The sequence below is a fragment of the Lottia gigantea genome, assembly GCF_000327385.1.
Source record: "Lottia gigantea unplaced genomic scaffold LOTGIsca_61, whole genome shotgun sequence".
NCBI lineage: Eukaryota > Metazoa > Mollusca > Gastropoda > Lottiidae > Lottia > Lottia gigantea.
This window is the reverse complement of record NW_008710086.1, coordinates 889,555-917,072: the sequence shown is the minus strand read 5'-3', so window position 1 is coordinate 917,072 and position 27,518 is coordinate 889,555. Positions and strand designations below refer to the sequence as shown.

The window sequence follows — 27,518 nt, the reverse complement described above, 5'->3', positions numbered from 1 at the left end:
AAACACTATTACCAATAAGTAGAAATTAAGGTACTGTTTTATATTTACCTAGTACAGTGAATAATTGGAAAGTGAACAAGTTGGTATTGATTAGTATGTTTACATTCTTCATTTCACTAGTTATAAACATTACTACTAATTAAAAAATAATCAACATTCTATCACACTGTTCATATTATAATGACCATTAATTGTGATCTATAGAATAGTATTAAGCCATGTTCACACAGTTTTGAAGGCTGGCACCACCACTGTGTTCGCTAGAAACCAACTGATATTGATCACTTTTCTGTATCATTCATTTCACTAGTTTCAAACATTACTAATAATTAAAGGCCATTGTTTAATTTGGGTTTTGATTATGTTAATAGTCTGAAGATGAACTAGAAATTCACACATTATCCCTTAAAATAGTTTCTGTACTCTTCAAACAAGAAATTTCCCCTTTCTTTTCCTATTTCTATAGATGTCTTTTCTATATATGGTAGAGTCTCAAGAAAAGACAAGTCCTCATTTTAACTGTCAATCGCAGATATTTCTTGACACATTGATTTGAAGGCTCGAATTTCGACAGTGAGCTAACACTATTACTGATAAGCTCAGCTAAAAAATTCCTGTCTCTGAGACTAAGGTATGCTTGGTCAAACAGATGGCAAAAGTGTCTCTTTAACATGTAACAAACTGATGCTCATTGGTAACATGTGGCCTAATTTTTTACACTTTTGCATTTGATTATTGATATTAATATAAATTCCTAGCATTATTTAAAAGTTCAGTGTTTGATGATAAAATACAGAATTTGTCAATATTTATCAATAAAATTGGTGCACTGTTATTTTATTACAATATTATACAATGTAGAACAATGTCCGGTGGTTCATAAGTGAATACCCTGAAATACTCTGGCCCAGAAACATTGTTATCATAAATAGTCTATTGTTGATTGATGGGCAATATTTTTATTTTCATTGACACTGGTTGAAGCTCAAAAGGGGGGTAGGGGAGGGGGAGGAAGGGGTCATAGAAACATTGTTATTATAATTACTGTATATTGATGATTAATAGATTATATTCTCAATGACCGGATGAAGTGTGGACGAGATATGAGGGGTAGGGGGTGAGAAGATGGGGTCATGTATTCTGGCTTTGAAACCAGACTCGAAGTTACAGGGGGTAAGGAGGGGGGCATAAAAATGGATGGCGCCCTTAAAAAATTATGACAACCTACCAATTTCATTACTTTGACTAAGACCAAAACCCATTGCCCCTCAGGAAATATTGCTTGCGCCAAATTGAGCACCATCAGATGGTGTATTTTCTGTCCACTGCTTTTAAGATTTATCTGGAAGCGGACATTAACTTGTCATAAATCAATCCAACATGGAGTTTAACCTGGTCATGGCAACCAATTTAAAATAAATATGTTGTATTTTTTCAGATTTTTGTGTGGATAATAATTGTATGAATTCAGCTGTTTGTGTCAGTGGGGATGGCAACTATACATGTAACTGTACTGAAGGCTGGGAGGGGTGGCTCTGCAATGAGGGTAAGTCTTTTTATTGGGACATGCCCACTTTGTATTATTGAAACATATTAAAGGTGCTTACATTTGCTTGCTAAATTCCATTTCAATTCATGTGCTTCTTTAAATGAGTTTTGATGGCTCAGTGAGTAAGACGCTCGCTAACCTGAATGTCCAGGGTTCAATCCTAGTATAGGTTGAGATAATACCTTAGATTTTTTAACCTGGTTCCCCCTGTCAGTGATGCAGGTAAGACATGGCTGACATGAAAAAGCGTCTAGTTGTTTGGATGGGACAATAAACTGAGGCCCTGTATGCTACAGGCTGTGCATTTTAAAGATCCTCCAACAGTTGGAAATTGAAAAAGAGCAGGCTAATGCCGCTATCATGGCAAAATTTCCCTCATTGCACACTGCATGGCATTGCCCTTATTTATTAGCCCACATGGGGCAGAAAAGTAGGACATGAACTCCACTCATTTCATCTTCATTTTAATGTTTTTAATGAGTTTGGTAATGTTATTCACTACATTTAAAAGAAAAATAATATTTATTGTTTAATTTCTGTTATAAGATAAAGATGATTGTCTGTCAATGCCGTGTAAAAATGATGGAGTATGTTCGGACAACGGAACTAATTCCTTCGTGTGTAACTGTACGATAGGTTGGATGGGAGATACATGTTCTGAGGGTGAGTGTCATTATGTCTTTGAAATCACGTACATTGTAGCACAAAGCAAGTTAACCTAGTCTTGATCAACATGGGATGGGATACAACCTAACAAACTGGTGCATGAATTCCAGAAGACCCTGTATATCATCTGCCTCTTTTTTAACCTGCTGAGTTCTATAGAATCCTACCAAACCTCTTGACATTGATTTTATCTACATGGTTAGAAGAAAGTATTAAAACTGATATTTGTTTCAGATGTAAATGAATGTGCCGAGAATCCCTGTATTAATGGGAAGTGTCTACAAGATGTAGGGACCGGTAATTTTAGTTGTGCCTGTCCGGTAGATTACCAAGGACTGCTGTGTGATCAGAGTGGGTATAATTTTTTAAATAAATCACTCCCTGGGGTTCAAACACCAACACTGAAATAGCATTTATATCTTTGTGACCTTTCTGGTAATCATCATCCTATGGATTCAAAAATGTAAATGCTACCCCACACAAGTTATGTTTTTGAACTATATCTAATTACACTTGTTAACTTTGATCTAAGGAGGTTAAAAAAATGAATATTATCACAGTAAACATGACTTTTATAGATTTTAGATTAGAATATTTAACAAAACAAGATACAATACTTCTGTATTTTCAACAAGTTGTAGTTATAATGAAATGAAAACCGGTTTACACGGAGTAACCTACTGAGAAGATATGAAATAAAAAATTTGTATTTGGAATTAAGATTTAAACATTTAGAAATTTCCTGATGAGATTGTGTTATAAGTTAATATTTTATTTTTTGTAGTGATCAATGATTGTGAGTCAGACCCGTGTAAAAATGGTGGAAATTGTACGGACGGGGTAGGCAACTATATATGTTCCTGTCCGTCTGGTCTACAGGGTAAAAACTGTGATCAAGGTAAGAATGAATGAAGGAAACATTGGTATTGATCTTTCATTGATTGTCTATACCCATTTACAGTTTCATCCACTGGTAGTTTTACCAACTGATTGTGACCCCTTCATCTTCCTCAATGCATTTTGTTTCAAAAATAATTCTTTTTCTTTTTCTATAGATGTGCTAGAATGTTCTGAGAGTCCATGTCAAAATGGAGGCTACTGCCAGGAATCGTTTGGTTCATATAAATGTCACTGTGGTGAAACTTGGTCTGGTGACAACTGTACTGAAGGTGGGTAATCTTGAGATAAGGGTGGGGCCGGGGGGTAGGATATGGGTGGCGGAGGGGAATATGAGTGGATAAATAAACAAAATCAGCCAAATTCAATTTACTGACGGAATGTGTAAATGGTCAGTTTTTAGCTGGACAATTTGACAATTTTTTCACGGGTTATCTAACATAACATTTACTTGGCAGTGCAGGTAGAAACACAGGTGTGAAAACAACTTGTCAAAAAAAACCTTCTGATATATGATTATTACTGAAATAAATGCAGCTATTAGCCATGGTTGGTTTAAAAATCATTAATCTGGAGGGTCAACAATTACATTTATTTCATGAAATTAATGATGTTTGTCATCTTATATGTTATTTTTACAATGTCTTTTGTTTTCAAATGAAATTTTTTTGTCGTGATTAATTGTCTGTATTTGGATGCTGAGTCAGGAAGATATTTTATGATCTTATTATGGGTGACAGAGCTCCTATTCTTTGAGTTTTCATACTAGTTCGTGAAGTCTCATATTAGACATGGTCTACATATATCTGAAGTTTCACTTTAGCAGATTAACCTTGTATTCAGGAGAAACATTCATGATGTCATGTATTTTCAAACCAACCAATGAACACTCTTCTACAAACATACAGTTAGTTTTGTACATAAAAACTCATCTACCCTACCTCGCTTATTTGAAAGGTTGATTGGTTTAAATTTACTGCCGCGTACAAAGTTTTTTAACTGTAAGAGATGAGCTTTATCAAATTTGATTTATGCAAGGTCACAGTGTCAAGGTCATGGTCAATAGATTTTGAAATACAGATGAGATGCAAACTGACATTCCATTTTCCTTCTAAAAACAGAAAAGTTGAAACAAAATGAACATCTTTCCGTCTGACTCTGTTATCTGTTCTATTTATAGATTTTGACGAATGTAAAGTAGAATGTCAAGGTCAAGGATTCAACTGTACCAATACTAACGGGTCGTATCTATGCGAGTGTAGCCATGGTTACAGAAAAATGAATGACATGTGTATAGGTAAGATTTGAGATTATCAATTAATTTGTATATATATATTCTATATTCCAATATGAAATTTGTAAAAGTGAGAGAAAATGCAATCGTGAATCATCCTTTGAAATGTATTTAATAACAACAGCAAGTGGCCCAAAAATTAATCTGTTTGTGTAACCAGATGTCCACAAGTATTTTTTCTGAATTTTTAAATAAAATTATCCATTATTTTAGAGATTGTAATGATACCAGATAAAACAGATGGAAGTATTAAAACTATTACGATGGCTAATACAGTTCATAGATTACAAACCCCATCAATACCTTACTATAAACAGCTTTATACAACTCTTTACGTAAGTTGTTTTATTTACTAGGGTGGGGCTTAAATCAATTGGCCACTCCCATTTCTGAGTGCACACCCCTCCTTTACCTTACTATAGTCAGCTTTATCACAGTCTTTTTTAAAGTTTCTAAATTTGCCATTTCCGAGTGCACAGTTTTGAAACTGATCTGACAGTTTTGATGAAGGACCAACTGGAAACATAAAATAGGTTCAAAAACTTCAACGTTGTATTTTTTGTATACAGACCCCTGGTTCCCTGAAGACCTAAATTGTGAATATAATTTTATTTTTCCTTATTTAGTGAAAAATTAATTTTTTTCTAGGTCAGCACAAATGGTTATATCACGTTTGGCAAACGCTTTGAACAGAATTATCCCCCTTCAAACCTTTCTGATTGGTCCGATGCTGATAACTATAAAATACTGGCTCCTTATTGGTGGATGAATGATATTCCCGATACTCAGAATTCCAGTATTGTCATTTCTGAATATTCAAGTGAGGTCGTTTCCAATAGCGATGACCTTGACATGTTTTCACAAATAATCAGAGGTCATGATGCCAATAAATTGATGTTTGCTGCTGAATATGTTGTCATGGTAACATGGCATCAGTTCACGCCATTTCCTGCGTCTATTAATAAAGACAAATTGGTAAGTTGGCTATTGTTTTTGATTTGCATGTGCATGCATTAATTGACCTAATTTGATATTTCAAAGATATTCCTCAGATGTGTAAAGTGTATTAGATCAATAGATAATAATAGACCAAAGATATATCAACTGTGGGAAATAGAATCATAAAGGCTAATGGTGCTATCTTAATGAAATTCCCTAATTTGAGTGAGATGAGTTGAAACAACGATATATAAATCCAAAGGGGTAACTGCCTAACATTGCCAGGTTCATTGGATCCGTCAAGGATGAAAAAAGTAGGACATGCAATTTCCTCTTCTTATATTTTATTTTGATATTTTATAACTTCAGTCCATTACATTCCAACTGGCCTATATCACCAATGGGAAACAAGGTTACGCTGTGATGAATTATGGTAAACTCTGGCCACACAGTGAAGATAGAAGTGTTGCCAGCATTCTTACAGGACCAACCACAGAACAGATAAAACAATTTACACCAGGTAAGACATAGTGTAAAGTAGCAATGAAGTAGTAATAATTCATAGTGATGGAAGGACATATGAAACAACAACACATGAGCAATATAGATACTACAAAATAACTAAGGGCTGGGTCTTGAAATCAGTGATGAAGGTCGGAGAGTCTGAAAGGAAAGGCGTGTAGTTTATCTCAACCTAGGCCTTGTTAGTAAAGATCTTTTGACAGTGGAAATCAAAAAGAGTAGGCTAATGCCAATGGCAAAATTTCTCTCATTGCACACTGCATGGTGTTGACAGTTTTCATTAGCACAATTAGGTGCATAAACAGGAAGATCTCCATTTAATTTCATTTCATTTCCCCTTGCAATGATTTGAAAGTATTAAATCGTTTTTGAAGAAGAGAATAAGAGACTTGTTGTTCCACTGTTTGAAATGTTATGTAGTTTGTTATTAATGAAGTGTGTTACACTGTAATATATTCCCTTGTTTTTTCATTAGACTCTCCGCTTCTAAATATTGTTCAACTCTTATCTTATCTTGCAGAAGAGAATAAGAGAATGATAATGCCACTGTTTGAGAACGACGAGAAACTGGATAATCCAGACTCAGAGTGTCATAAAAATCTCGCGAAATATTCGGCATATTACAAACAGATGTCTGAGAATGGAATGACGCTTGTGAAAGACCCTGGAACTTGTCCATGTAGTCTGTACCAAGCTGAACTAGATCTACAGTTTGAAATGGACTCGGAAAATACCAAACAGAAATGTTTTAAGCAAGTGTTTTTTCAAGAAAATGATGAAAAACAGCTATGTTGTTTTGAAAAGTAAGTAATTTTTGATTGAAAGTAAATTTATTCATCAAATCAGTCCTGTCAAACAAACTAATCAATTATCAGGTTAAAATATTTATGCTTAGTCAGGCATGATTCAAAATAATTTAAGATAGAATATCTGAATATGAGCTCTCTCAGTTTTGAGTTATTAGTGAAGTAAATATTTAGTGGCTATATCTCTTTAAACTAATTGTAAAGAAAGATTAAATTAATGATGCAAAATTTTAAAATGTATTTTTGTATCCTTCTATCTCCAGTTATGTCAAATCATTAACTAATTACAGAGTATCAGGCAGTTTGAATATCATTCAAACAGGTCATGGATATAGCATGCCTAAGAATACTACCATAGCTGACTTGGTGACAAATTCCAGATCGATTTGTTGTGGGGTGAATTCCAGCTCCTGTTCAATGTTTACCTCAACTGTCAGACGATCCAGTTGTGACAACTATCATGTTAAAACAGGTAATTTGGGCAGGTCAAAAATTTCAGAGGTCAATCATACCTTGGTCTCAGAATTGAGCATTGTTCAGCTTAGCTAATCGGTTAAGGTATTCGTAGATTACTGTCGAATTTTTTGACCTTCTTAGCCATGTGTATCCATAATTATCCTTGTTTGAAAATTACATTGACGTTATAGACCTTATCATAAATACAATCAATTTTCAGATATCCTATATCCTAGGATATAATATACAGATGGGATATCAGCATATTTGGGGCCTGACGTAAAATTTTAGGTCACTAGTTTTTGAGAATTTTCACCATAATGAAAATTTGGTATAAATTTTGGTATCTGTACAAAGCTGAACCGTTAATTAATCCATCAAGATATTACCAGATATTCTACAATGTTCCTATGCCCCAATCCTGTACCAAAATACATTCGCATGGTAGGCTTATCGAAGAGTTGTACAAACAAGGGAAGATACTTTGCTGTATAGGGATACTGTGTGGGGCACAGGGACATTGAAGACATGCTTGTATATGTAATTATTATATTTTTTAAAAATTCCTTATACATGGCTGATTCTTTCAGGTATAATATTTGGTGACCCTCATTTCCATACAATTGACAGTAATGTTTTTACATTTAATGGATTCGGAGAATATATTTTGATACAGTCGCTTCATCAGGAAAAGTAAGTTATTCTTTTAATCAATCTGAGGCATTATCAACGAGAACTCAGGATAGTAAGTTATTCTTTTAATCAATCTGAGGCATTATCAACGAGAACTCAGGATAGTAAGTAATTCTTTTAATCAATCTGAGGCATTATCCACGAGAACTCAGGATAGTAAGTTATTCTTTTAATCAATCTGAGGCATTATCCACGAGAACTCAGGATAGTAAGTAATTCTTTTAATCAATCTGAGGCATTATCAACGAGAACTCAGGATAGTAAGTTATTCTTTTAATCAATCTGAGGCATTATTAACGAGAACTCAGGATAGTAAGTAATTCTTTTAATCAATCTGAGGCATTATCCACGAGAACTCAGGATAGTAAGTTATTCTTTTAATCAATCTGAGGCATTATCCACGAGAACTCAGGATAGTAAGTAATTCTTTTAATCAATCTGAGGCATTATCAACGAGAACTCAGGATAGTAAGTTATTCTTTTAATCAATCTGAGGCATTATCCACGAGAACTCAGGATAGTAAGTTATTCTTTTAATCAATCTGAGGCATTATCCACGAGAACTCAGGATAGTAAGTAATTCTTTTAATCAATCTGAGGCATTATCCACGAGAACTCAGGATAGTAAGTAATTCTTTTAATCAATCTGAGGCATTATCCACGAGAACTCAGGATAGTAAGTTATTCTTTTAATCAATCTGAGGCATTATCCACGAGAACTCAGGATAGTAAGTAATTCTTTTAAGGGATTCTATCAATCTTTGGCGCTATCTTGAAAACTTAGCTCAAGATGATATTAGTGTTCATGTCATCTGATTGGTCAATCACTACATTAGATTACTGAAATAATCACAATTTTATCTTCGTTAAATATCGAGATTAGATGTTTTATGTTTTTTCTGGGGTGGACGTCATTCTTTGCTTCATCGAAAACTGATTTCAAACAATTTATTCCAATATTTTATTTAAATTTTTGAAATTCAGGAAACTTGACATTCAAATTCGAACTGGTCTGGTCCAAGTGACTGGCGGAGAGACAGGGGAGGCAACTCAGATAATAGGAATAGCTGTGAAATATCAAGAATCTGCAAAGTTAGAATTCATGATGGATGTATCTGATTTGAAATTCTATTTGGACGGCATGGTACAAGCCACTGATGTCATGACTGATGAAATGATGGTCAAAAAGATGGACAAGGATTACGTCATCACTTTCAATAATGGTCAATCCATAAAAATTCAACCCACCATGGATCACATGACCTTTCAACTCTTTGGAAACTTCAGTGACACTAAAGGATTATTAGGTGTTGCTAACGGCAACATGGCAGACGACTTCCTGTTTTTCAATGGTACAGTTCTATCCCATGATGCAAAAGAAGAAGAATTATTTGAATTTGGACAATCTTGGTTGGTTGCTAAGGAAGAGGATTCTTTATTTAACTATACTTTGATTGATGGAAATTTTTCAACCAATCAGCATCCAGAATTCACTCCTGTATTTTACGCAGATAAAATCGGTAATCTGACAGAATTATTTAACGGAGATGAAGCGATGGCTAATGCGTCTGCTGCGAAATGTGGAGACCAAGTGGCTTGTCTTGTTGATTACGCTGCAACGAAGAATCCAGATTTTGCCAATTCTACAAAGATGATTCAAGAAAAATTCATGGCAGATAAAATGAAACTAGGTAAAGTCAGTCTTGTACGAATTAAAAAATTTTAGGATTTGATTGCAAAAAAAGAAAGAAACAACTTTGGTTCATGAGGATCTTGTCTACAGGCTGGTCCTTGGCTCAAACCTCCTGGCATTGACCTTTCTTGTATTATCTATACCCATTTACAGCTTATAGACTGGAAAAAATGAAGAAAGATGACTTATTCAAGGTCACAAGACCTTCTCATGTCGACGGAGATGAAACTACCACTTGTTTGAGATAACCAAGCTAGTGATGTGTTGTAATTTCAGCGTCCTAACCAACTGTGATACTGAAAGGACTCAAAATCTTCTATGAATTCCTTTAGCACCCACAGGACCTACAAACTTCAATTTTCGCTCTTCATTTTCCAGAAAACAACCCTCCCACTTATAAAGCTGAGAATTACCTAAGAAATCTGATATATGTTAAATATGGTGATAATTTCGAAATAAAATTTGTGTTTATGGATATGGCAGAGTTTAATGTTACCATAGAAACTAGTTTAAAGGAAGCTGATTGGTCATTGAGTGACGGTAAGTTAATCTATAGACATAGGAGAGTTGCTTTATGGAAAAATTTAAAGATTTAATGAATGGCTTCATGTGATATGTTAATAGACTTTCAAAGACATTTGACAAGTAAAAATTCCCTCATTGCACACTGCATGATGTCTGAACATGTCAATTTTGTTGACATTCTCAGCCTAAAAAGGAGCAGACGGGTAGAACAAAAAAAACCTATTTCATTTCATATTAGAACAAATTGATACAAATCATCTTTTTTTTTTTTAGAGATTCTTTGTGCTAATTAAAAAATTTATTTACCAATTTTTCAGAAAATGTCTTCACAGCTAATTCTACATCAATAAAATCTGATTTTTATATACGAGCTATCGCTAAAAATAAACATGGAATGGAAACTGTCAATCAACCGTTACCACGGTTCTGTTTCTGTCAGACGGAGATACAGTGTATACAAAATGGTGACAACATTATAGGTTGGTTTAGTTTCAATATTTTCTTTGTATAAGCCATTTTCTTCATGTTAAAATGGTTCACAAACAAATCACAAAACAGAAAGTTGTGGCATGGTTTCTATAGAGATAGAAAATTCAGGTTAAAGCTTTCTTCTTAACTTCAGGTTTTTTGAGATCTTGAATGTGCACAGCCTGTATCACATGTGGCCTCCTTTCCCCACCCTCTCCAGTCTGCATCCCTGAGCCATCACTGCCCCCATTTTACTTCAAAAAGGTCATCTATGTATATTTGTAGTTACAGTTGTGATGATCTGTTGCTATGAAATTGTATATGAAATATTTTTTCTATTTAAGATAAATGTGATTGTCCGTCTAATCGAAGTGGAGATTATTGTCAAACAGAACAGGTTGACGTCTGTAGTAAATGTTTTAACAAGGCCCTGTGTAATGTCAGTAATACTGAGAGTCCCTGTGACTGTCCTGAAGGTCTGATGGGAGATGGTGTCAATTGTTATGGTGAGTTATCTTTCTTATGACCTAAGTGTGTTCTGAGGGAAATTTTAAATTGATTTTCAACTTTCAAGGGATTTTGAACATTTAACATCTAGCACACGAGGCTTCGGTTTATTGTCCCATCATTTTCCAATGACAACTAAAGGAGGCGTTCCATTTTTTCTATCTTCAAATGTTTCAAAAGCCACTATACGTTATACAGTCCTATTGATAATAATTTGGAACTATTTTGTAGATGTTGATGAATGTTTAACTGGTAATAATGAGTGTGATCAGGTGTGTAGTAATACGATTGGTAATTATACCTGTTCATGTCGTCATGGTTACGAGCTGTATGGAATGGGAACATGTATAGGTGAGTTTGATTAATTAAAGAGATAAATATTCTTAGCATTAGCATTAGCTATCCGTGTCCCCTTTCAAAATTGAAATTTAATGTCACTATTTGTCTACGAACTGCTATATAACTAGTATAACTTGCAGAGCTGATGAATGTCTGTATTTCCAGGCCATTTATTATTATTTTGCCAACTTTGCCGCCATCTCCCTTGCTTCACTTAAATTCTCCAATATCTTATGATACATCTGAACGATTTCTATTCTGTACAAAACCAGGTTCTACTGACTGTTGCACCTGCCCCTCCTTTGCTCTGTATCAAACCAGAGGGTAATAATTGCACACCCCCAACACCCAACCCCTCAAATCCCCCCCCACCTCCTCCACCTCCCAACTTCTCTGGGTGACCTAACATCTCCTAATGTTCTGATGCCAATGTGTTATTGATGTATCTATTTCAGATATTGATGAGTGTACCAAACCAAGTAGTAATAATTGTACCACAACAGAATATTGTATCAATGAGCTTGGAGGATTTACCTGCCCCTGTCGTACCATGTTTAAACGCAACGAGAACAATATATGCGTTGAAGGTAAAATATATTTGTTGAATTTTAGCTGACATCTGACATTTGTAATGCCTGTCATAGTGCTTTGTGAACAGTAGTGGCTCAGTGAGCTAGATGCTTGCTTCCTATCATGAAGGTCCGGGTTTCAATCATGAAATAGGTAGATATTATATAATACCTCTATTCAGATTGGTTAACCTGGCTTCTTCCCTGTCTGTGATACAGGTTGCAGGAGCTGACATAAATAGAAGTGGCAGGTATCGTGTGTGAAGCAGACCATGCTTACTCTTTTCGAAACACCTGATAGCACTTCTCTCTTTCTACTATTCTCTCACTACTATACTATCTTTACTCCGGATTTTGCCATTATTTGGATGAGATTTTGATAAACGTCTTGGTTGTACGGATTGTTATAGAAAAATTGTCTTAGTCTTTCAGACTAGAAAAGCCCACGTGTGCATTATGTGATTATTCATAGATATATATTTTGAGGATTTCACATGATAAATTAACCTGATGTATATTTCCAGTGGTAGCGTTATATGGAGGAACTGTTGTATTTGATTCCGTGCCAGGAAAGAATCAAGTCTGGTCTCCAAAACTTGAAGATAAAACATCTACCGAGTTCAAACAACTTTCACAGGAAGTGGAAACATCAGTGAGTTTTCTTCAACACATAATTCTTAATTTCTAAATTTTTCCAAGGCCTTGAATTGGATAGACACCTCTGATATTTGCCCCCTGCCTCTCTCAGGCTTTTCTATTTACACCCTGTGTTCCCCAAATATTATTTTTTGAAGTTTCAAATTGTTTTGACATGAGGCTCAGGTAAATTGAAGCTCAGGTGACCCTACATAAAACACATTCCTTTTCAAAGATTCATTGACAGATTAAATTATTAAAAATAATTTCGTCCATGACCATTGCTCACTTCATTGCTTTACCTGTCTTGGTTAACATAATGGTGAAGCAAACAAGGTGTAAAACAAAAACTCCTGTCCACCGCTTGTCCTGCCTTGTGAGAATATTTTGTCTAACCTGTTTCTGTTTCTGTTTAATTCAGCTCCGAGAAACGTTAGAAAAGAATCAGGAATTAAAGGAGAGTTTAATGAAAATTTCTGTAGTGAAGTTTATGATGAAATCTGACAGTGGTGCCAGGTAAGCATAAGCATGGACGACCCCCGTCCCCCCTTCTCACCCAGAAAATAGACTGGCCTGGCATTCCCTGCTTACAATTTTTATGGTCCCATCTTAGTCCCTTCACCTTATAGCTCATAGAAACATGACTGGACAACTTGGTGTGCTGTCTAAAGTGGTAGTTTTGGTATTAGAAATGTTCTGGCCATGACATGACAAATTGACTCTTTTTGAGTGAGGAACATTAAGAGTGTTCACAAGTGTTCACCCTTCACAAGATTTCTACAAGTCATTTTTATAACATTCTTATCTTTTACCTGTATTTTCTAGAAGAAAGAAACGAGCTGCGGAACCAACAAAGATAGAAGCAGAATATGAGGCAGCATTTGATAAAGAAATCCCAGAAAAAACACTTCAAGATTCCTTCAAAGAAGGCTTCAAGGACTGTTCAAACTCAGCTTGTACCTTTGGTACCCTAATCGGTGTAGATAAAAACAGCACTACTCTTTCCAGTAAGTTATATTCTTGCTCCTGTCCAGTGAGCTCACTTTAATCAGAAATCAAATGTCGTACAATTGAAAGTTAGTCTAATTTACATCTGATGGACCTTGTTGGACTAAATTATGTTTTCTTAAAAGGCAGGGATCCACTGAAGAAAGTCAATAGATCAAGGCCCTGCAGTATGCTTGTAGCTGTGCAGATTACAGATCTTTCATTAGCTCATTACCTAATGTCCTATACTGGACACTGCTTGATACTTTTGGAGCTCCACTGCAATAAATCCTTTCGATTGAACACTGTATGGTGTTGTTTTTATTATATTTTGATCCTAGTAGGTCTATTCTTATGTATAATAATGAGATCTTATCCTCCTTCACCATGGTCTTGGTATAGCCAGAAAGGTAACATTATTTTGTAGTTTAGGCTGTATGTTGGTTATACTATTGTATTGTAATAATAATATGTTTTATATTTTGTAGGTAATTATGATCTATGTGAAACAGACAATAATATCTGTCAGAAAATCTCTACTACCTGTCAATCATCTGGTGGAACATATTCATGTCACTGTCGTCAAGGTTACGAGAAATGGAATCAATTCACTCACGCTTGTCAAGGTAGGTAACTCTATAACCTCTTTTAAATCAGGCTTTTTATTGAGTCCAATCCATGAACCATCCAGAAACTGTTTACATAACACAATATATAATTCTTGGAATGTAAGGTGGTTTTATGTGTTAAAAAGACCCCACCCTCCACTGTCAGCATTATTACCCTAGCTAATAATGATGTTTAGGGATTGATCTCACTCACCTCTCACCAATATTACATGAATACCACTGCCCTACCCCCTCTCAGCTATATTTGATCATGTATTATAGATATAGATGAATGCCTAGTAACAGTTGATAATAAAACAGCTATACAAGAGATGTGTGGTGATCAAGGGTTACAGTGTGAAAACCAGCCCGGGACCTACTCCTGTAAATGCACTGCCGATTATTCTTATAATAAAGAAACCAAATGTACACGTGAGTGTTGTTTCTTATCCTTTACACTTTCTAGGTAGGATACCAAATGAACATAAATGTTTGCTGCATTTTTTTTTTTGGCCAGCCCTTTACCAAACTTTCATTCCATATTTTTCTAGTTTTTATTTTTAATTTAGCCGCTTCAGTTAGGGTCTAATTCGTCAGTTTGATGACACTGTCAGCCAATCAAATTCACGCCCTCTACAACTCTGGGAATTTGTGACACAAACAAAAGGTTCATTCAGAGAAGCATTAGACACTTATTGCACTTTGATATTTGCATAGAGAAGGTGGAATATTAACTTATTGGGTTGTTTTTTTGCAGTAACGAACTATTGTAACAGTGAACCTTGTAAAAATGGTGCCAAATGTGAAAATGTTTGGGGAGATGCCAAATATGCCTGCAAGTAAGTTTCTGATTTTCAAAATTTTTAAAGGATATGTATATAATTCAATTTTTTGGAACAAATTGGTGCCGTGGGTTAAATCTCTTTTGAGACAAAAACATTTTCAGAAAATTGACAAGTATCATTTATTCTTATTAAAATTTTACGTATATTTTCTGTGGATGATTTTTGTGTACTACACAATATAAAGCATATAGGTCTGCACTTTTGCTTTAAAGGAATTTCAGGTGTACCATGACTTTGAAGTGCATGTATTCTATGTTTTGAGGTATGTTTGAGACAGTTGTATGTAACAATCATTAACAAAATTGTTTTGCTTGTATTTTGTTTTTGGATGATTCAAATATGCACAAAACTAAGCATCTATATCTGCATGTAATAAAATTTGCCATGACTTTGTCATTGTATGGATTCTGTATTTTAGATGTAATTATGGTTGGACGGGAGTAAATTGTCAAGATGAAGATGATGAAGCTCATAGTAAGAACAGATTTTTATAACTCCAGGTTAATGGAATAATTGTCAATGGTTCGAATTAATTTCCACCGTGTGCCTGAAAGTGGCAGGAAAAACAAGTTCAAACATTGCAATTTTTAAAATTCAAACTTTTGATGATAAGGTTTGAGTTATTGCCCTTGACTTATCAAACTATGTTGTTTATTTCCAGAACAAAGAGTAATTATAATAGCTGTATCAGCTACTCTGGGTGTAATCTGTTTTATTCTACTGCTGGTTCTAGTTCTTATTTGCACGTAAGTTGAATAATTCTAAACTTCTTCCTCTGGCAGATATCAAGTCAGTGGAATATTGTGGGCATTATTGTTGTTCGAGTCCTATCTCCAAGGCAACAACCCTTGTGTTATCTAGTGGGACCCTCAGATTAGACACACTTTCCAACCTGTAATTATTATATAAAAATAATTTGAAATATTTTTGGAAATATCATAGCATATAAACTCAACTTGAAATATATCCTGCTTGGTTCGTAAATTTTATTGGCACTTCAACTACCTTAAAACACTATTTATAATTGGCAATTTATTATTTCTTTTCAGAAAACGAAAGAAGAGTTCCCGTCATTGCTCAATAAATATGGAGGAATATTCGTCGTTTAAAGGAATTCCGCGAGCTTCCCTGAACGGTCAGGATAATCCCATGATGGAAAATGGTAGTACACATTCTAGTATTGACCTTGACATTCAGGCTCAGAAGGTCGGTGGGGTCGGGGGGCAAATATCGCATCGCACTTGATCATCACAAGCTTGATATATATATGTATGAATCTGCATGCTGTATCTAAAAATAGAAATGCCAAAATGCATGTGCATGAATAAAAATAGGTCACAAAAAATCCAAAAACTATCATCACTGAAGAAGATATTAAATGTGAATATTAATCATGAATTGATGGTTTTCAGAATAATAATCACATCTGAATATTCATTGTCTGAAGGGATCTAATCTTCTAGATATTTACCTTACTGTCTGATCTACAAAAACATCAAACTCTATTTCATTTTTCTAAAATTTGATGCCTTTTTAAGAGGAAATGAACTCGGAATGCATGGTATGAGTAAGGACAGAGTCAGATTTAAGACAAAAAATAAAATTTGAAAATCATCTCCATCCATTTTTAAAGATTTGACAGCATGCTGATTTGCTGAAAAATAAAGATGTTAAAAAGATGATTCTCTGCCCTCCACCTCACCTACCTTCACTGAATGAACTAACTGTTTTACTTCTAACAATATTCCTTGTATTATAGTTAATTTACATTACTCCCCTATACAAGATGAAAAACTGGATTTAACGTGCTTTCATTGAGACTCTCTCAAAACACCGTGCAGTTAATAAAGATATAAAGTATTAATTAATTTGAATGGTATTTTGTTATACGCCCACATGAAATGGGGGGCGTATATTGCCGTCACCCATGTCCATCCATCGGTCCGTCGGTCTGTCCTCAATTGCTCGTAAACACTCTACAAGACACAATTCTTGACAGATTTTGACAAAACTTGGTGTGAGTGTTCGTAATCACCCAATATCATTCAGTATCGCCCTAAAGAGTTCAAAAGAAGTGTATGACTGAAGGTTGAATATTTCATACTGGTGATTGCTACTGTACTGCTAAATATTTTTATTTAAAATCAAAGCTGCCAGTGGGCGTATATTACCTTGCCTGGCAATATCTTTTATTTCATTGAATCCAGAGCAACCATTGCTACAAAACTCAATCTGGTTTTAGTCCCAGCAGAGAAATTTGAAAGAAATTGATTACTTTAATTAAAAATACTTAAATTATTGAATTATTCTTTCTAAAGCCTGTACCTATCCTTCAATATATTTTCTATAATTTTCAGAAACAAACCGAGGGCGGTCGAACCACTATATTTAATCATCAACAGTTTGAAAGAAGAGAATCAAATCCGTCCTCAAGTGATGATCATTTAAGAATTTACGCAGATCCTGATGTTCCGTTGTATATTAAACACCCTTGACCCCATCAAGACTGACCTTGACCCTTACATACTGACCTTGACCCTTACACTCTGACCTTGACCCTTACATTCTGACCTTGACTCAAATGTTTAGAACTTGTAAAATTGACCTTGTATTAAGCAGACCTCGACCCAAAACAGACCTCAACATGGACTGATCTTGACCCTTCATAGACTGACGAAGGCCCAACACAGACTGACCTTGACCCCAATACAGACTGACAGTGACCTAAACACAGACTGACAGTGACCTAAACACAGACTGACAGTGACCTAAACACAGACTGACAGTGACCTAAACACAGACTGGCCTTGACCTAAACACAGACTGACAGTGACCTAAAGACAGACTGGCCGTGACCTAAAGACCTTAACCCCAATCTTTAGATTACACCTATAGTATAAGTGACCTTGTCATTGTAGATTTGAATATTTTGACCCCTGTTTGACCTTTTGTATTAATCAAAGCTGGAGTTCCAACGTTGTGTTCTCTTGTATATAGACTGATATTGATATAAATAAGCTAACCTCTGCCTTGGTGCAAAATTGCTTATTAATTACGTTTAACCTTGACCTTTAAGTATGTTTGACCCTGAACCTGACCCATGGTATACTGAAAGACCTTGACCCTAGCTAACAGATGCATAAAGGTTATGATTTGTCTAACATTCTATTTTGACCTTACGTTTCCTTTGTACATATATAGAACGACCTTGACCTCTGTTACCTTTGACCCAAAATTTGATTTTTGTTATATGTATAAATTCAAATTGAACAGTAAATGAATACAGTGCTATATTTAGGCTTTCTATAAAGAACATCAAAATTTTTTCATTCAGTGAATGTGTTGTAACAGGCCCGTAGCTAGCCCAGAGTCTATCGGGCTGGTTTGTAAATATATAATAGGGATAAAGTAGTGAATTTATCATTCCATGGGTTGATAGATGTAGAAAAGCTTAAGTTAAGACCAGACCAGATTTGTTATTACCTATAGTTAATTGTCTATCCAAACTCTGAGGTAAAGAATTCAAATTTTTCATAGCAACTGTAACCATAGAAATGACCTTGACCGTGATGTAAATAATAATTTTGGATGTCCATTTAAATGAAATTGAAGAAAGATGCAGGTTTATTAACTCTGTAAGAGATTATTATCATTATGTACTTCCTAAATAATTTCTTGTGATTTTAATATTTTGAGTATATGGTCCCCAAGTTAATCAATATGTCTACATTCACTTCAAGGTGCAGAAAGGTAGGATGTAAAACTCCATTCATTTCATTTTTTTTTCCATTTCAAGTATAAATATGAAATCATCTTGTTTGGTTATAGCATCATATTATATCAGCATTATATATTATATTGTGTAAATATTGGACTTATTTTTATGGTACATCTATAGTTACAAATATATTATACACTTCCTGGTTCAATTTAAACATAAAAACATGAGAAATCCATTTGATATTTGGGTCAAATTAATTGTAATTTTAACTGCTATTTACATTGTGTTCATTACTACTTTGTATTCGTGCGAGAGCTGACACCAGACAGACTCTCGAAAACACTGGTAAAGGCATCAGAATTTTTGTTCTTACCTTGAGGAGGATTTGAACCCACTGCACCTAATCGCCTAGCAGACGATAATCCATTTCGCTTCCGACTGAGCTATTACTCTCATGTTCAGAACTAAATTAGTTCTTTATTGTATTCATAATACATGTTATTCAAAACTTACTTGGCGTCCGGCGAAGCTAGTCTGACATGAATGTTTCATTTTAAAATAAAAATTGGAATACAAATAATTTAGGTAATATTGTAAAAGTTAATTGGTGTACTGATGTAAATTACTTGATAATAGTTAGCGAAAAATAAATTGTATTCAAGTTAATCTGAAATTATAAAAGTTTATACCAATTTGTGCAATGCGAGTTTCTTTTTATTTTTTCAGATTTTAAATTCATAATATTTTTGTCATATTTTATCTCTATCATAATATTAATAAGCGGAAATGTAAACCTCAAATTTATTTTTAATGGCCCATGTTAATTTTTGAAGCTAACCGTGTACATATTTTATTTTAACATTATATTCATTGTTATTTGTAAATAAAATATTATTGGATATACTTGGATATACTCTGTTTGGTTAGACGTCTATAGCAGGGACAATTCTACTTGGCAGGTGAAAGGCCCCCCAGAAAAGAGGGGGCTGGCGAGGCTTTGGTGTGCGGTTTTTAATTGTTTATCATTTACATAATGAAAGAATTGCTTGTGCCCCCCAGGAATATTGTGGCCCCTGCTCTGCCCCTCACCTTATTCATTATTTCACGGCAAGGCTACTGAGTGGTTTATAGTTCTACACAGGAAATCTCCAAATCCAAAAGTGGCTGATGAGGACTGTGATCAAGACGTGTGTTGAGATGACGATGTGATGACCTCCAAGAAGAAATAACAAATTCAATATTAACTGATGCTTTATGACGTTTCATTATATTTAAAATTAAGTGATAACAAAACTCAAAATATTACCCAAAAAATCCATAACAAATTTACAATTTGATCACTGGTATACACACAGTGATTAAATATACACTCTTCGAACAATTTGCAACAAGAGGTCATAAATGAACCCTGTTAATGATTTTTATAGAGCAAACTCTTTGACATTATTCAGTATATCAACGATCATCTTTCATAATTGAGAAACGAACCAACAAAAATGACGGCCCTGTTTTTCGTAAAATCTTTTTGGAAGTGGTAATATTTCATGTATGTGAAATTTAGATAAATTTTAAAATTGAGAATTGGTGGAACAGTAGGTAAAGTTTTGGAAAAGCTGAGATGATATACTTCCGATTACAAAATGCTACGACTAATAATAGGGTAATAACTCAGACTTGTGATTAAAAATTATAAATATATAGCACTATACAAAAATAAGCAACAACAAAAACAAATATTGATTCCAAGATTTGTGTAAAGTTGTATCTTTCAGATATCTCAATCTGTTCTGTTAAAAATTCAAACTTTCAAAAACTTGAGGATAGTGCTGGAAAAATCCCTGAAATAATAAAAGTAGTATTGTAATCCCTCATGAACTCATCTGAACAATCCATTAAAGATTTTAAGATAAAATACTTAGTTTAATTGGAATTGCAAGAACCACAGACGTCGGACTGTGGAATGGTGAACATGGATGCTCTCAGTGTACCTGACACATTTAATATTAGAAAACTCTTTACAATCCCTTTAAGGTATTACCTAATCTTGTAAAATATAGAGAGTTTAAAACTTACTCTGTACAAGTCTATAGCTTGTTGTACACTAGACGTACATCCCATCTCACGAATAGAATGCATACTGAGTTGGGGAGCCCCTATATCTATAGTAGGTATGCCTAGTTTAGCAGACATGATCGGTCCGATAGTTGATCCACATGGTGAGTCGTTTCGTACAACAAAATCCTAAAATAAAAATATTTACATATTCTGATGAATATTACCTTTGTGGATTCTCTGAAAGGAAAGCTGTATTAAAGGACCATCAGTATGACTAGTTGTCACAGAAAAAGGAATTTTTTAGCTGAGCTAATTAGTAATGTGTTCACAGTTCACGAAATTTGAGCCTTCAAATCCATGTATGTCCAGAATTATCTGAGTTTGAATGTTAAAAAGATGACTCGTCTTTTCTAGAGACTGCATTTATAGAAAATACATCTATTGAAATCGGAAAAGAAATTCCTAGTTTGAAGGTTTTTTTGAAAGGAATTATGCTATTTTTGTACATTTCTAGTACTTCTGAAGACTATTTACATATATTCAGGACCAAAATCTACCATGGAAAATGGCAAATAAAATGGACAGGACAGGAAAAGTTAAATACAAACCTGTATTGGTACATCAACCTTCCTAGCAATCTCTCTCAATATGGCCGTAGTTATAGCGGTGGTAGCGTATCGTTGATTAGCGTTAAATTTTATCACAATACCTTTATGGAATCCAGGCTGGTGATTGGCCTCGTGTTTCTCACTAGAATGAAATTTAAATATTTGGCTAATTAGCTATAATTTTAATTAATGAGCTTTGTTCAGCAAAAATCTTGATATACAGATGGGACTCTGGCAGAGCATCTACGCTGTACCATAATACAGTTGAGGGGTAGGTTTTTCCCTTCTACACAAACCTCATTATATTCAGACTGCCCCTCAACTGTATTTTGGTACTGTGTGTGGTACAAGGATATTATAAAATTTTCAGTAATTGTACCACAATACATGGATGGAATTTGATACCAAAAGTTTTACGTTACTTTGTCATAGTTACAGTTCTCAAAACTACCAAACATGGATCGAATTTAATGTCTAGGATTGTGTACGCTATATTATGAATAATCATCGACTCACGAATAATTTGGATGAATAGCGTGTGCCTGGTCTGCACTCAACATGTAAGATTTAGGTATGGATTCTTCGTAGGCTGTACTATTACTAGTAGAGGTGGACAGCCGTCTCAAAACTAACTCCTGTAGACTAGACCCTGCCCCCTGGGCACTTTGTGACCCTACCTAATACAGATAAAATAATTTCAATATACCAAGTGAACAATAGTTGAAATCCTGCCTGTTTTCAGATTGTGGACAGTGAACTGAGGCCTTGTGTACTATAGAAGGTGATCGTTCAAGATCCCTCAACCCTTAGAAATCGTAAAAGAGAAGATAGCCACTATCCTGACAAAATTACACCCATTGCACACTGCATTTAAAATTTAGAAAAAAATCCAAATCTTATTGTTTCTAAGGTAACCAATTTAACACAAATCTTGTCAAACCAAAAGCTTATGCATTTAATTTAAAAAAAAAAATTTAAAAAGTAATAATCACCTCTTCGTTGTCAAAGAGACAAGTCATTCTGATATTGGTATCAGATTCTAAACTGGCATCACATGATTCTATCAGACCCTGAAACAATGAAATTATACTGAATAGTAAAATGGGATTAAAACTGTATCCTCTTTTGCGTACATTAACATAATTTTAACTCTGATATACTTTAACGAATTGCTCCGAAATTAGAAATTAATTCTCATGGATATAAACCTACACAACCAATATATGTTAGTCTCTCGTCTCATAAGCTCATGAGTCCATGCCAAAAAAATGAAAATGATTTCCTCGTAATATAAAGGACGACCCACTAAGTCAAAACTAATCATATTTTACATTATTAAAATCATTGGATGAGGTAATTTGCGTTATGAACCTCGCTTTCAGTGTCTCAAAAACAAGGCGTGAATAATGTGTATCGACTACAAAATTTGACTTCTGCACTCCGTTAAATTTCTCTAAACCTACAGATAAATCACATTTCAAAATGAGCAAATATTTAGATGAATACATCCCTTTGAATTGGTTAATAACAATGTAACAAGAGTATAAAGCAATAACCAAATACCTGTACTGTCATAATGAGGAGTAATCATTATAAAAAAAGTAAAATACTCACCAAAGTTGCTGTGTATGCATTAAGTAAATTGTCTAATCTTGGAGCGAAAATAAACTCTTCAAATATTCCACCCAATGCCTTGAAAAATATTTTATTACATTAATGCAAATCTGTTTATTTAACATAATTCTCAGGATGATATTTGAAATAACTTAAATGCTTATGCTGTCACATAGCATAAATTTATTTTGCATGAATTTTTCTGGCATATTTAGAGGCCAAAAAGTAGGGAGTTAAACTCCATTTGATTTTAACTTACAGCAGGTTGGGTATCAGCTAGGCACAGTTCAAAATCTAACAGGTTCTCCGTCTGTATTGATAATTCTTCACACAGTAAGATTACCAGACTGGGGGTGTGTTTCTCACTCTAAAATTATAATACATGTTAACAGACAAAGCTTTTTTCTCAAAAACTTAACTTCAATAAAAAGATGTCAGGTACACTTAAAAATCTCTATAGTTACAGGAATCACAGACGTTGGACTAAAAATTAGGATGCAAATAAAAGCTATTAATAGTCCTGATATACATAAAAATCGAAAATCTTCTTACAGGGATTTTCTAGCTACATCAAAAACATGAAGTGTGGTATCAGTTCTACTAGATTATAACCAAATACTGTTTGGTTTGAATAGTGGTAAAAGAAAAAGGATGTCCGATATGAATAAAATGACTAGAAAATCTCTTTTGAATTTTTTTTATCTAATATAGTAATAAATATAAACTAAGGTTTAATATTTACATTTCTACTATCACCCCCTTCAATAAACCAGTTAGCCAAACCGGCGTTTATTTTCCAATAACTGTAGTTTGTCACGTGACAATAAGGCGTTTATTTCCCCATAACGATAACAAGATCCACATTCATTCCTTAAATAACTACTGACCTGTAGTATACTTGGTGTATTAGTATCCTCAGGTTTCTCAATTCCGTGTAATTTTGTCTGTACACAAGTTGCTAAAACAGGACAACTGCAAAAATAATGTTTTCAAGGATGAAAATCTTGAACAATTTTTGAAGCAAATGAGGCCTTTTGGACAGTTTTTAATCAGAGTGTTGTATAATATGTAAATTCAGATCTGTCTCAACTGAGCAGCGCCCTCTGCATTTCGAGACAAGACTTATATTATTCAAGTATACAACAAACTGGATTCAACTTGAATATTTCCGAACATGACAAAACTTACAGATGGGTCTCTTTATTTGGTGAGAATTTTTCGTTCATTTCTCGTTGTAGATGTATAGCTAGGTGTGGTATACGAAGAATTGGTCGTTGAACGTGAACCAAACGATGTTCAATCTTATCTCCATTCTGAAATGTAAAATATCATGAACGATGACCAAAATATTAGATGGATACCTCTACATAATGTCCAAGAACATAAAAAACTACCATTTTTTTTTACAAGGATATCAATTTAGGTTAACAAGCATTCTGTCTACCAGCTGGTTCTTGGTCAAATCTCTTTGCATTGATCTTTCGGTGAATATCCACACCTTTTTACAGCTAGGTTGACTGGAATAATGAGGAAAGAAGCCCTTCAGATTCAGTATGAAACAAAGTCAAGCATCAGAATTAAAAACTATAATACCTACCTTAACTAGAACTCTACCCCCGACAGTAAGATCTCTATCAAACCAGGTTCCCCATATCCCACCTCCATAACACTCTACTCCCACCTGACAATATCCACAGCTTACTTTACCAGATATAGGTTTAACCTGGAAAGGGTTATAGTCATCTAAATTAGAGAGTCCACATAGCTAATATTGTTTATTTATTTCATATATAGTTTTGTTAAGAGTCTATAAAGCTACTATCGTTTACTATATTTATTGTTTGTTTATGTTACATCTCTTTCAGAGAATCCACATAGTTCATAGTTCGTAGTCTAAAACTTTGTTTTATCATCTGATAGAATATAAAGGTATGTAGCTGTCTAATTATTTATTTTACGTCCAGCTTATAAACTGAATATATAGTTGACAATTAGAAATAAATTTGAAATGACATAAGTTTATCATGATAATCTATTACACAAGAGTTATCTACCTTTAGACATGGACTATCAGTATGAGCTCCGACTATAGAGAAACCGTTACCAGGGAGATATCGACCACCGACAGCGAAGGCTATTATACTTGACTGGTTTCTCGTTACAAAATACTGAAATAAGCATTAAAAATTAGATAATAAAAAATTACAAAAAAAGAAAGAATCAACCATACTTTACAGAGAAAACAAAGTCTTGACTACCAGTACCTTGAATAATGAGGAAAGATAACTTTGATGAAAAGCAATAATAAACTATGTATCTGACCTTATTCAATGGTTTAATATCCCAGTGTTCTGTTTCCCGTAATTCTTTAAAACCAGCCTTTAATAACTTCTGCTTAAGTTCATCTACAGCTGAAAATATACAGCATAAAATTACACTAATGTTGGCTATACTATATCTTTATCAATATACCTTACTAACATTTCAACACCATGTTATTGTTTGCGTGGCTAAGAATAGATTTTCTTTCTTTAATTGTTTACAATTACCACAACTCAAATAGACCTAAGAGAGACATTCCCTGGGAATTCAAATTTCTTCAACTGATCTTTGCTATAGCCGTAAAGGCTAACTAGGTTGGAGCAATCCTCTAGCATACGATTGCAAGTGATATATCCAACAAGACCTTGGTTTGACAACTCTACCAATACCCATGGATACATCCTTTCAATTTTGTTTTTCCTTTTGCATAGTAACATTTTTCTCTGACCCTCTCCAAGAGGACAATTTGTCAAAATTATCTGTCAGTAGTCAGAGCCTGTGGAGCTATCTATCACTTACCATGAAATGGGGAAGGCGTCTTGTTAATGTAGTTAATGAATTGTTTTGCAGCAGACATGATCTTTTCTTTTGTCGCCTGTAAAAATAGAAATAAATCAATTTATTTACAAAGATGTTACCTTAGCAATAACAATAAATTATCATAAACCAAAACTTGAATGTCATCACTAGTTCAATATTGAAATTTATGACACTTTTCGATCTTCTTATCCTTAACAAACCTTGCTTGTTTGCCCAGATCTGTTGACTGTCAACTCACAAAAATATTTTCTGGATACGTCGCAGAAATGGAGGATTGCTTCGTTAATTCACGATTCTCCAGAATTTAAACATAACTCACCATAATTCACCGTTATCGGAGAATTTGCAGACGAAACTAAACAATTTTCAACAAGGAGTATAAACTTCCGGTGTAGCTATGACTATCCAGTCTTAAATGGAATTAAAATGACCACAGAAAGTTCAGTCTGGTTAATTGGATAGAAATCTACCGAAAATAAAAATTTAATGTCGTTAAAAATGTCGGTTGTCGTTATGAGACTTTCAGCGGGAATTGGGATAAGTTTGCACGTGAGAAAATCCGTTAAATAGGTCACATTTTCACATTGTTTTATCATGTGAATTTAAACCCTACTTCACAATTTTGTGTGCCTGATTGGCTAATAAAACAATGGACATTTTGCCAACATAGTGGCATAAACTTACCATCTCTCTCGATTTCCGAGGCTTTTTGAACTTGGCCAGTAATTCTGAAAAGTTGTACGGTTACAATTAGTAAATCAGATATTTGGACAACGATATATACCCGGTTATAAATGAATAAACTTAGTTAGACAGTTACATGTAAGTTAAAGCAGGCCCTTAGCTAGCCCGGGGTCTCGGGGCAAAATTGTGACTCCACAAGTCATTTATTTATTTTTATTTTTTAGCCACTGGCTAGGGATAAAGTATCAATGGCCGTGCAAGTTCTTAACGAACTCAATGCAAAGTCATTTTAAAACTATTTGTCCAGTAACCTTATAAATACTTAGAAGTTTAATATTTGATTATTATATACACACGTAGACCGAAACACCTCACTCTATTCCAGCCTCTTTTGGATAATTTGAAAACTGTCAACTGGAACAATATCCGTCAGAATAGCCATCTGGAATAGAGGCAGATGTTTCTGTCTGATAGGCCTATACACGGTGATCGGGTATAATGACCCCAAAATATGAAACCTACAATTTGCTTTAGGAGGTCCAGTATTATCATTATTATTCCATTCAATGAGACGTATCGTATCTTAATCGGTCTTTTTGTGAAAATCGGGAAAAATAGGGGGAAATATCCCTTTACGGAATGTTTCATTTTTAACAAAATATTTGAAAGATGAATGGAAGTAAATTGTTTAAAAGTCAGATTTAAAGTGGGAAATATTGTGATTAAGTTTGGCGGAGTTTTTATCTTTAAACCAATGAAATGTGAGAGAATGTAGGTCACATGATCTGACAGTCGTGGAGATTAAACAACAAGTGGTCGAACCAAACGTGGACAAAATAAAGTCGAATTCCATCTCCAATAAACACAGTAAGTTGACTTTGATTATACTAATTAGCTAATTAAGGGTTTAATTAATTAATAATGAATGAATGGATGTAATCGAGGTTTCAGTTGTGGATTTTTGACCTCCATTCC

General features: G+C 34.3%; 2 protein-coding genes across 2 annotated transcripts; one reads left to right on the top strand and one right to left on the bottom strand.

The window, feature by feature from the left end:
• Positions 1–1,437: 1,437 nt before the first annotated feature.
• On the top strand, positions 1,438–15,493 carry LOTGIDRAFT_128482 (hypothetical protein; the record flags this gene model as incomplete). Its single annotated transcript, XM_009064257.1, has 8 exons — positions 1,438–1,546; positions 2,096–2,212; positions 2,450–2,566; positions 3,000–3,113; positions 3,271–3,384; positions 4,293–4,403; positions 14,912–14,993; positions 15,418–15,493. Coding segments are annotated over 8 exons (840 nt in total), but the record flags the coding sequence as incomplete, so codon positions are not given.
• Positions 15,494–20,510: 5,017 nt separating this feature from the next.
• On the bottom strand, positions 20,511–26,219 carry LOTGIDRAFT_220342 (hypothetical protein; the record flags this gene model as incomplete). The annotated part of the gene is made up of 14 exons (XM_009064256.1): positions 26,179–26,219; positions 25,839–25,914; positions 25,320–25,408; positions 25,052–25,165; positions 24,595–24,720; positions 24,186–24,310; positions 23,885–23,969; positions 23,257–23,364; positions 22,998–23,075; positions 22,376–22,453; positions 21,900–22,060; positions 21,384–21,525; positions 20,794–20,961; positions 20,511–20,558 (listed from the first exon to the last, which is right to left on the bottom strand). Exons 1-14 carry the CDS (start codon positions 26,179–26,181, stop codon positions 20,511–20,513), a joined length of 1,401 nt encoding a protein of 466 aa, XP_009062504.1. The 5' UTR covers positions 26,182–26,219.
• Positions 26,220–27,518: the final 1,299 nt, after the last annotated feature.